Source organism: Pipistrellus hanaki (assembly GCF_964339955.1).
Source record: "Pipistrellus hanaki genome assembly, chromosome: Y".
NCBI lineage: Eukaryota > Metazoa > Chordata > Mammalia > Chiroptera > Vespertilionidae > Pipistrellus > Pipistrellus hanaki.
Genome location: NC_140525.1, coordinates 5,037,871 through 5,050,007, shown reverse-complemented (window position 1 = coordinate 5,050,007; position 12,137 = coordinate 5,037,871). Strand labels below are relative to the sequence as shown.

The 12,137-nt window shown below is 40.0% G+C and overlaps 1 protein-coding gene across 6 annotated transcripts in view; it reads left to right on the top strand.

The window, feature by feature from the left end:
* The window catches only part of LOC311615834 (ubiquitin carboxyl-terminal hydrolase 9X-like), a 206,135-nt gene that overhangs the window by 37,458 nt on the left and 156,540 nt on the right, over nt 1-12,137 (top strand). For all 6 annotated transcript variants that reach the window (XM_084871268.1, XM_084871269.1, XM_084871265.1 and 3 more), the window contains 2 exons: nt 6,247-6,392; nt 10,319-10,398. In XM_084871268.1, coding sequence (XP_084727394.1) covers nt 6,247-6,392; nt 10,319-10,398 — 226 coding nt within the window. The remainder of the gene's footprint in view (nt 1-6,246; nt 6,393-10,318; nt 10,399-12,137) is intronic.

Genomic DNA, 12,137 nt, shown 5'->3' with positions numbered 1-12,137 from the left:
GCTTTTTGATCCACTCCATCTTAAATGGTATATTTAAATTGTTGATGTTTAAAATTTATTGATGAAATAATTTCAATAATACATTCCCTATTTGTTACTTTTTTCTATTTATAGACTTTATCCAAATTCCCATTTTTATCTTTAACTTTGTTTCTGCTTTTGTTTCATTAGAAAATTTTATCATTCTCTTTTCTCTTTATTAACACTTTTTTCAAACATTTCTAGTGGTTACCTTAGAGTGTGTAACATATAAACTATAACACTGTACAGCTCCATGATTAAGTGACTTATAATGGCAAATTATTCCTAATTTCTCCCTCTGTTCTTTTAAATTATTGAATACTTTCTTGCTTATATTATCTTGAAAAAATTGTTATTTAAGAATAAGAAATACAAATTATCTATTTTACTTTCAACTTCTCCTCTAGTGCTTTTTTTTGTTTATATAGATTCAAGTTTCTGACGTATGCCACTAACCTTCTCTTTGAAGAACCTAAACATTTTTTATTTTATTTATTTATTTATTTAAATATATTTTATTGATTTTTTTACAGAGAGGAAGGGAGAGAGATAGAGAGCTAGAAACGTCGATGAGAGAGAAACACCCACCAGCTGCCTCTTGCACACCCCCTACTGGGAATGTGCCCGCAACCAACGTACATGCCCCTGACCGGAATCGAGCCTGGGACCCTTCAGTCCGCAGACCAACGCTCTACAACTGAGCCAAACCGGTTTCGGCAACATTTTTTATTTTTAAAATATATTTTATTGAGACCAGGCCAGCAGAGGAAGGCAGTTTGAGTGTGGGACCCTGGCCTGCAGGGGGAGGCAGTTGGGGGTGACCATGTCTGCAGGGGAGGGCAGTAGAGGGGAACCAGGACAGCAGAAGAGGGCAGTTAGGGCCAATCAGATTGGTAGGGGAGCAGTTAGACGTCAATCAGGCTAGCAGCGGAGTGGTTAGGGGTTGATTAGGCTGGCAGGTAGAAGTGGTTAGGGGAAATCAGGCAGAGACAGGCAAGTGGTTGGGAGCCAGCTGTCCTGGATTGTGAGAGGTATGTCCAATTAATTGCCCATTTAGGCGCAATGCTGCTGGGATCGGCCTTCAGTGGGCAGTCAGACATCCCTCAAGGGTCCCAGATTGGAGAGGGTGCAAGCTGAACTGAGGACACACCCTCACCTCCAGCACGGATTTCAATAATCAGGCCTCTAGTTAATAATAACCTTAAATATAAATGATTTTAGTGATCCAATCAAAAAGAATTGAGAGTTGATTGAATACAAGTATATGACCCAAATATATGTTGTTTAAAAAAGGCACACTTCAGAAGAAACAAACAGAATGAGAGTGAATGGTTGGGAAAAAATTTTCCATGCAAATGGGGAAAAAAAAAATAGCTGGAGCAACAATACTCATATTCAAAATGAAGGCCATCAAAGGGATAATAAAGGTCACCACATTATACTAAAGGGATGGATCCAATAAGAGGAATTAACTTTGGTAGGTATGTATGCACCCAATATAAAAGCATTTAAATATATTTTTAAAAACTTCAAGAAGACTTTAAAGGAGAGATCGACAATACAGTCATAGTAGGGAATTTTAACATCCTGCTTACTTCACTGGACAGACTAAATAGCATGTTAATAACCAAGGAATGGGTTAACAAAGAGATCAAGAAAGAAAGAAAAATCTTTCTGAAAACAAACAAAAAATGAATAAACACCAATGCAAAATATCTAGGACACAGCAAAAGCAGTCCTGAGAATGAAGTTCAGAGCACTATATGCCTACCTCAAAAATGCAAGGAAAGTCAACTTTAATTCTACAACTAAACTAGAAAAAGAACAAGAAAAATCCAGAGTAATTAGAAGGAAGTAAAGAGTATTAGAGAATAGATAAATGATATAGAGACATACACAAATAATTCAGTGAAGCAGAGTTGGTTCTTTGAAAGAATAAAAACTAAATTGATGAACCATTAGCCAGACTAATATAGAAGAGAGAGAACTCAAATTCAGAAATGAAAGCAGACAGATATCACAGAAATACAAATAATTGTAAAAAACAACAACAACACTAAGAACAATATGCTAACAAACTGGACAATGTGGAAAAAATAGGCAAATTTCTGGAGAAATAATATCTCCCAAAACTGAATTAGGAAGAACCAGAAAACCTAAATGTGCCAGTAACAACTGTTGAAATGGACTAATGAAAAAACTTCCAAAGAACAAAAGTCTGGATCTGGTCAGCTTCGCAGGGGAGTTTGAGTTTTATAAAAAATTCAAATAACTAACATCTATATTACTTACAGTATTCAAAAAAACAAAACAAAACAATAACAACAACAACAACAAAAACACCCTAGAGGAAAGAATACTTTTTTTTTTTTTTTTTAAATGAGGACAGCATTATCCTAATTTCAAAAACAAAGGCATTGCAAAGAAGAAGTATGGGCTAATATCACTAATGAACATAGATGCTAAAATTGTCAATAAAATATTAGCAAATCAGACCTAGCAGTATATTAAAAAGATCATAGATAGAGCGTCGGCTTGTAGACTGAAGGGTTCCAGGTTCGATTCCGGTCAAGGGCATGTACCTTGGTGGCGGGCATATCCCAGTAGGGAATGTGCAAGAGTAAGCTGAATCAATGTTTCTCTCTCATCAATGTTTCTAACTTTCTATCCCTCTCCTTTCCTCTCTGTCAAAAAATGAATAAAATATATATTAAAGGAAAATGAAGTTAATGAGAAAATAAATAAATGTACTACATCAAATGTATTGTACAACTAAAAGAAAAGAAAGCCATTGTAGGAAGAACATATTTGGCAATGATACATTGGAGAAATAATATCTCCCAAAACAATTAGGAAGAACCAGAAAACCTAAATGTGCCAGTAACAACTGTTGAAATGGACTAATCAAAAAACTTCCAAAGAACAAAAGTCTGGATCTGGTCAGCTTCGCAGGGGAGTTTGAGTTTTATAAAAAATTCAAATAACTAACATCTATATTACTTACACTATTCAAAAAAACAAAACAAAACAATAACAACAACAACAACAAAAACACCCTTGAGGAAAGAATGATACATTTGAAGAATGACAATGATACATTTAATAAAAGGTTAATATCCAAAATATGTAAGTAACTTATACACCTTAACAAAAGGAAGGCAAACAATCCAATTAAGAATTGTTCAAAAAACTAATATAGACACTTTTCTAAAGAGGACATGCACATGAAACATGAAACATGAAAGCATGCTCAAAATCACTGATCATCAGAAAGATGCAAATTAAAATGACAATGAGATCTTACACCTGTCAGAATGATTATGATCAACAAAGCTACAAATGACAAGTGCTGGTGAGGATGTGGAGAAAAGAGGACTTTAGTTCCCTGCTGGTGGGAATGTAGACTCGTGCAACCATTATGGAAAATAATACGGAATTTCTTCAAAGAATTAAATATGGAACCACCATTTGTCCAGTGATCTCACTTCTAGGAATATCCTATATAATAAAACCTAATATGCTATGTGTATGGCAGTCTGCTTTTCCATTCAACCAGTCAAAGAATAATATGTTAATTTAGGCTAAGGCCACTCAACTATTTGCTATGACATGCACTGAACACCAGTAGGCAGACTGTTGACCAGTTGCTATGACTTGCTCTGACCATTAGGCTGTGTACGCGCCATCCTGTAGGTTAGCTTATTGCTAGGGTCCAGCCCATCAGGATTGAGTGAGTTGGGCTGGGCATGCCTTTGAGTACTCCCTTAGTCCCTTCTTGGCTGGCCCTAATCGTGAACCCGTAGGAGCCCTTGGCCTGGCCTTCCCTCTTGAAATCCAGGATTTCTCAGTTGGGCACATTGACTGTCAGGTAATTCCATTCTATCTATAGCAACTGTTACAGTGGAACAACAGGTCATTATTATGTACCCTGACCACCAGGGCAGACGCTCAACACAGGAGCTGTCCCCTCATGGTTAGTGCACTTCCCCATGTGTACTGCCACACAGCCAGAAGCTGGGCTCACAGCTAGTGAGCACAGCAGTGGTGGTAGGAGCCTCTCCCGTTTCTGTGGCAGTGCTAAGAAATAGCGAGCCAAATGGTAAGGATCCAGCAGGCTGGTCGTAAGGAATAAGGGGTCCCAGACTGCAAGAATGATGTCCATCTGCTGATTTAGGTCTGATCCCAAGTATTTTTCACTCTATTGGGTCTGCAGATATTGAACCTAAGTTGGCACTTGGACATACCCACAGGGTCCCTAAATAAATAAATAAATGCCTAAGCAACCAATTATAGAGGAATGACTGGTCACTATGATGCATATTGAGCAGGCAGTCAGGTGAGCGGTTAGGGGTGAGCAGACAGGCAGGCAGGCTAGCAGTTAGAGTGAGCGGTCCTGGATTTGCAAGAGGTTGTAGGCCATCTGAGGAACCCCCTTACCCTCTGTGCAAGAATTACATGAACTGAGCTTCTAGTATCCTATGAATCCCCAAACACCAATCAAATAGGATGTACGCACCCCTATGTTCATAGAACCACAATTTACAATAGCTAAGCTCTGGAAACAGCCCAAGTGCCCACCAGTAGATAAGTGGATAAAAAAAGCAATGGTATATGTACACCATCAAAATCTTTGCAGGTGTGATAATCTCTTACTCTTTGAGACAGCATAGAAGGACATGAAGAAGGACATGCTAAGTGAGATAAGTCAGTTTGAGAAAGACAAGTATATGATTACACTCATATGTGGAATCTGTTCAACAAATAAATTGATGAATGGAGTGGATCCAGAGACATGGAAGCATGAAATAGTTTGGAATCTCAAACAGAAGTTGGGCAAGGATGGTATGTGGGAGGTAATGAACCAAAGATCTTGTATGCAATATTTATAATCCATGAACACAAACCTTGTGAGGCAGGCTGGTGGGAGTTGCTGTTGGAAAAAAAGGGAGATATGTAATACTTCCAACAATAGAGATTTATTTTTTTAAAGCTAGATGTATTGGCAATCAATTTACTTTTATATGAGAAGTTTCTCTTCACTGTGCAGTATAATTTTCAGGTGCAGAGAATTCTGAGAATTCTAAATTGGTGGTTATTTTCTCTCATCTCTTTAAATATTGCACTGCATTTCTTCGTTTAAAAAAAAAAATTTGACATTCACTGATTCTTAGGAAAAGTCCAAAATAAAACTTATGTACATGTAAGATGACTTTTCTGTAGGTTCTTTCAGTATTTTTATTATTTATTTTCTACAGTTTGAATATGATAGGTGTAGGTGTCATTTATCTGGTTTTGGTGTTCTCTGAGCTTCCTGGTACTGTGCTTTGGTATCTATTATTAATTTTGGGGAAATTCTGAGTCATTGTTTTAAATCTTTTTTCTTTTTTTTTGAAGTGTGGTATTTTTTCTATGCATGTGTTTACACCTTTTATAGTTGACCAACAATTATTGGATGCTTTCGTTTTTTTGTTTTCCAGTCTTTTTTTTCTCTCTCTTTATATTTTAGTGTTGAAAGTTTCTAATGATCTTTATTAAATTCAGAGTTTCCGTCTTCAGTTTTGTCTAGTTTCTAATGAGTCCATCAAAGGCATTATTCATTATTGCGACAGTGGTTTTGATCTCTAGCAATTCTTTTTGTTCTTCCCTAGAATTTCATCTCTTTGCTTACATTACCCACCCTTTTGCATAAGTATGTGTAATTAAGACAATTCATTAAAATTGTATTTCATTTTCAGTAAACATTACAAAACATTACAAAATAAGTTTTAACTTATTAATACTATGTAATCATTTATTAATTTAAAAATATTCTCTAAAAATAATATATTTTATTGATTTTTTAGAGAGGAAGGGAGAGAGATAGAGAGCTAGAAACGTCAATGAGAGGGAAACATCGACCAGCTGCCTCTTGCACACCCCCTATCAAGGTACATGCCCTTGACCGGAATCGAACCCGGGACCTTTCAGTCCGCAGACCGACGCTCTACCACTGAGCCAAACTGGTTTTGGCTTAAAAAATATTCTTAATTATGTGGTAAAATTCTCACATGTTGAACCAAAAAAAAAAGATAAGCAGTGTGATTCCAGTTTTATTAAGTATATAGAAATATACCTTATATTGATAATTAAAATATTATTTTTTCACTAGTTTTTATTGATATCTGAATTGCTAAATGTTGTACATATGTGATAAAAATTTAAGTCTGGAATATTTTAATTTTTAAGACTTTACCACCTGATTCCTCCAATGAGAATTCCCCAGCAATGCCTCCAGATGAACAAGGTCAAGGTGATGCTCCACCACAGCAGGAAGATGAGGAACCTGAATTTCCACATAATGACTTGGCAAAATTGGATGACATGATTAACAGGTAGATTTTTTTGTGGTGATTTTTTTTTCTTTATGGAGGTAAAATCCTGGAAAAGCAAACTACTTTATCAGCATTGCAACTAGTAGTGAATGAGTAAAGAGTGAACTGCCTTGTCATAGTAATCTTACTGTGTTTTTTTAAAATAAACCCCATGCACAAAATTCATGTACAAGGGGGAGGGTATCCCTCAGGCTGGCTTGTACTATCTTAAACCTGGGACCTCTTGTGGGATGTCTGATTGGGAGTTTAGACCCAATCCCGCAGTCTGGGAATGCTTGCTCCTAACTGTTCACCTGCCTGATTGCCCTTAACCGCTTCTGACTGCCAAACTGATTGCCCCTAACCAGTCCTCTGCCATCCTGATTGATGAATAACTGCTCCCCTACCAGCTCAATTGCTCCAACTGCCCTCCCCTGCCAGCCTGGTCCCCTCCTCCTCCAAACTGTCCTTCCCTACAGGCCTGGTCCCCCACAACTGCCCTCCCATGGTTGCCTGATCACCCTCAATTGCCCTCCCCTGCTGATCTAGTCCTCCCCAACTCTTCCCTGAAGGCCTGGTCTCTTCCAACTACCCTTTCTGCTGGACTGATTGTCCATAACTTCCCTCCCCTGCCAGCAATCTTGTGGCAACGTCAGGGTGGCGCATGAGGGCTTGAAAACCACCTAGGCTTTTATTAGTATAGATTCTTTATTGTTGAAAGTGTTACATGTGTCTCTTCTCTCTTTTCCCATTGACCCTTCCAAATGCCCCTAATAGTCCTCCACCTCAGATCTTTACCCCTCTATTGTCTGTGTCCACAGTGTGTGCATATATGTCTATAAAATCTTTGGTTGAGCTGAAACCGATTTGGCTCAGTGGATAGAGCATCGGCCTGCGGACTGAAGGGTCCCATGTTCGATTCCTGTCAAGGGCATCCCCAGTAGGGGGTGTGCAAGAGGAAGCTGATTGATGATTCTCTCTCGTCGATGTTTCTAACTCTCTATCCCTCTCTCTTCCTCTCTGTAAAAAATCAATACAATATATATTAAAAAAAAACAAAAAACCTTTGGTTGATTACCTTCCACCCACCCATTCTTCCCCACTCTTTGCTTCCAAGATTCCACACTCTCTTCCTTAATGTATTCTTAATAGCTTTAATATTTTAGTCCTTACCACATGCCTTATAACTCAGTGTTCTTAATGTAGGGAATTGTTAGTGGATTTTTAAAATAATGATAATGAAAGATAATGATAATAACAATAAAGATTTCAAGTTAAGGATACTATGTGACCCTAGGTTTTTAAGTTTCTGGCCTAGAGATATAGGTAGGGAATTCCTTTTAAGCATTTCTGATAGATTACTGGAAGTGTTAGTTGAATTTTCTTATATCTAGGATGTCCTTTTTTTTTTTGTAGCAGACACTTTATTGCAACAGATTATATTGCTGCTTTTATATAGCAACATCATTTTATATAGAACCATCATTTGTCTAGTGGTTCATTTTATGAGGGTACTAGAGGCCCGGTGCACAAAATTCATAAGGGGGACGGGTGTCCCTCAGCCCAGTTTGCACCTTCTCCAATCTGGGATTAAGGGATTGCAGGTGTTTGGGCTGATCAAGGTAAGGCACCAGCCCCATTACCCTGCTGCTACAGCCATTGTTGCCAAGGTGTTTTCATCAACATGTACTTTAGTCTTTTCACTGGGAAAAATGACAACTTTTTTTTTAAGGCATTTTCAAGATGTAACTTTCATAAGATATGACATTTCTTTTTATTTTTTATTTTTAATCCTCATCTGAAGATATGTTTCCATTGATTTTTAGAGAGTGTGAAAAAGAGAGGGAGAGAGAGAGAGAAACATCAGTGTGAGAGGGACACTTTGATTTGTTGTCTCCTGCATTCGTCCAGACTTGGGCACCCAGGAAAAGTGGGTATCAAACCTTGATCAGAATCAAACCTGGACCCAGCAGGCTGAGGCTCTATCCACTGAGCCAAACCAGCTAGGGTAGGATATAACATTTCTTAGCCCTTCCAGTGGTGGACCTTCATTTTTCCCTCCAGGAGTGTGGTGGAAAAACCCTAGACCACCTTCTTGGATTGGTGGTGACCCAACTTACCAAGAACATTGCAAGTAGTGGCCTACAGGGAGCTTAGCCAATGAGCTGTCAGAAAGATATTTACTGTCAAACTGCTTTGGCTTAGTGGATAGACCAAGAGCCTGCATACTGAAGGGTCCCAGGTTTGATTTCTATTAAGGGCATCATTGGAGACGCATCCTCAGTGGAGAGCGTTCAGGAGGCAGCTAATTGTTTCTCACTAATATTTCTGACTGTCTCTCTCTCCCCTCTTCTCTGTAAAAAAAGGAATCAATAAAATATATATATATTTAAAAAGGTGTTTCCTCTGCAGCTCATGCAGCCCCTGTGTTTTGTCTACTGGGCTAGCTAGGGGCATGTCCCTGCCACCCAGTGGTTGCCTCCATCCCCTTATGGGGGGTGTGGATGGGAACTACTGCTTGGTGCTAGAGCTCCTGCAAGTTGCTAGGGACTGGGGGAGTAGTGGGGAAAATATCCCAGTTGCCCAACATCCCCTACCCCCATGCTAGCAGCCAGTCCCCTATTGGTGCCAGGTCGGGGGCATGGACCTAAACTAACACTTGGTGCCAGAGCATTCACAAGTGGCTCGGGGCAGTGTGTGGACATACCCATTGCCCAATGCCCCCAAGGCCAGTAGCCAGCCCTATCTTGGGCACTAAGCTGGGGGGAATGCAGGGACCCCTGCACCATATGCAGCAGTGGCTGCCAGGATCTCCACACACCATAGAGACCAGCAGCCAGTCCCTCCGTTGTGGGCACTGGGCTGGGGGCATGGATCCATACTGCTGCTTAGTGCTGGAGCATTTGCAAGCCTTGTGGGCTTGGAGTTGCCAGGGGATGTTCTGGGACCCCTGCTGCTTAGGGTCTAAGTGCAGGCCTATAGGCTAGGAGCAGCTTGGGTCCAGAGGATGTACTGCCATCTTTGTTAGGTTAATTTGCATGCTCGCTCTGATTAGCTGTGGGCTTAGTGAAGATAAGGTCAGTTATCACTTTTCTCTTTTATTAGTGTAGATACTTGTAATAGGAAAGCAGAACTGACATATTAACTTCTTAGTGGCAAGGAAGTAAAAATAAGCCTTTTGTGGAACTCAAACCAACAAAAATGAGTTTCTATTTATGTCTGACAGATTATTTGTAATAGGTATCTTTATCAAAATAGAAGTATTTGGGGAAATTTCTGTGTTTTTAGTAAAAGATAAGGAACAGATGGAAGAAAGTTCTTTCTAGGAAATAGTGGTTAGGTTTTAAGATACTGGGGAAATACTAGCTCTGGATATGGTCACATTGCCTTTTGATCTAGAACTGTTTGAGTCCTTAATCTTCAGGAAAAATTGGTAAGTGTCCTATGAATGAGAAATCAGATATTTGTCTCCTGTTTCTTAAGAAAATCAAAAAAGAAAGGTTGTCAATCTCCTTATTAATGTTATTGTGTATTATAATACTAGGGGCCCATTGCAGGAAGATTTCGCTGCCAACTCTCCCGCTGAGGTGGGCTGGGCAACTGGGAAGTGGAGCACTGCCCTCCCTGCCCTGCCCGCTGTCTGCATCTGCGGCAGCTGCCTTGCTTTCTGCTTTCTCTCCCACTTCCTTCTATGCTATCTTCAGTCTTCACTCCATCCTCCCTCAGTGTATGCAAATTAACCGCCACCTGTGTTGGCATACTTGCTCTGGTTGACTGTGGGCATAGCAAAGGTAAGGTCAGTTAGCACTTTTCTCTTTTATTAGTGTAGGTAGATAGGGTTGATTTGTATTCACTTTTTCATAGTAAAAGTAAGTAAGCAACTTATTTATACCACTTGATTTTTACTCAACCGATTCACCATACTTTTATTTTGTAATAATTTTTAGGTCTCGTTGGGTGGTTCCTGTCTTGCCAAAAGGAGAACTAGAAGTGCTTTTAGAAGCTGCTATTGATCTTAGTAAAAAAGGTGAGTTTATAGGTTACCATGTTTTTCATAACGTGTGCTGCATATGTACTTCCACATTGTTCTTGCGGCTTGCTTTTCTCTAGTAGGAAGTTATTATGATTGCAGAAACTATGCTACCTCACTAAAACTTCCTAGTAATGCTTATATATTAACCTTGCAAGGTTAATAGAAAGCAAAGGTTAATAGAAACTTTGGAGGGTTTTTAAGAATATCCAAATACTTTAAATATTAGATATTTTACAATTCTGTCATATTCCTAAAGACACATGATCTCTTTCATTATGTTTTTAAAAGAGTTGTTTCTCAGAAGTTGAAAAACATTTTTCTAATGCCCTGACCGATTTGGCTCTGTGGATAGAGCATTAGTCTGTGAATTCAAAGTTCCGCCAGTTCCTCCTTTCGTTTGATGTCCTTTCTGATGTCCTTTGCAATGTACTATTGCAATTGCCTTTGGAAGTCAGAGGGCCACTCCTTTCTGCTGAAGTTGGTAACCCTCTTTCCCGGGGGATGGCACTGTGCCCCCATCAAAGGGCCTGGATTAAGGCCAAAAGTTCAGGAACTGTGCCCAAATGGTGTAGTCCAGGGTGACTACTGCTGCCCATGTATATCAGCTTCCATCCTGAACGTAACTGCTCCCATCAGTGTACATACCTCATCTGGTGATGACGGCAGGACATCTGTCAGTACTGCATCTGTTACATCTATGCAGTCATGAATGGGTTCCTCTGGATCATTTGGAAGTAGGCTGGCAGGGTTGATGGCCAGTGTCTTGTGGAACCGGTGCTGCGGTGGCCACTGCCCTGAGGTACACTGGCCATTCTGCTGTCACAGGGTCTAGTCTCTTAGATAAGTACAATAACAGGTCTCTTCCAGGGACCTAGAGTCTGAGTGAGAACCCCTTTGGCAATGCCCCTTACCTCACTCACGTAGAGGTGGAAGGGCTTCGTGACATCTGGTATGGCTAGGGCAGATGTTGAGACGAGAGCCTTCTTTAGCTCCTTAAAGGCCCGTTGTTCCACTTTGGTCCAGTTCAGTGGCTGCTTTCCCCCAGTACGTGTTCCTTCCTAGGTCCACAGTCTTTTATGATGTCCAAGGAAAATAGGCAGTTTGTGTGGTGGCTCCCTGGACTGATGTATGGGTCCCATTGGCTCTGTCAAGACTGAATAGACTGCCCCAGTATAACAGGTTTGCCCTCCACCTGTAAGGTTACCCTTGGGGCTTAATGGAAAGGAGCCCCAGTCTTGTCAGTCTTCTTCTTCTAAGTTAAAAAATCCTTGGAGTCTAAGTCTCCCTTTCTTTCAGACCGTCTTTGTCTCTTCCCGTGTCACCTTCTTACTCTCTTCCTCTCTGTCCCTTCCCGTCTCTTTCTCATGTCTCTCTCCCTCCCTCATACACATACTCATACTCATAAACCCATATCACTTCCTCTTCCAATCTTTGTTTCTGTTTCTTTCTAAATCCTTTCCTCTCGGACTCCCAGAGTCTCTCTCTTAAGTCTCTGTCTTGTTCCTTTCCTTTCTCCCTCTCTGTCTCTCTAGACCTCCACTTCTGCTGTTTTCTTCTCTCCCTGCTTCTCCTTCTCATCACATGTACAACCTTCACAAAAACTTACACTATTTTACATTAGCCTTTAAACCTTCTTTCTATGTGCTTCAAAAATGTATAACCATGCCTTAAACCTCCTATTATTTTAAAATATTTAGAAAAGGCAGAGGGAGGAGGGAGCAGGCCCAGTACCC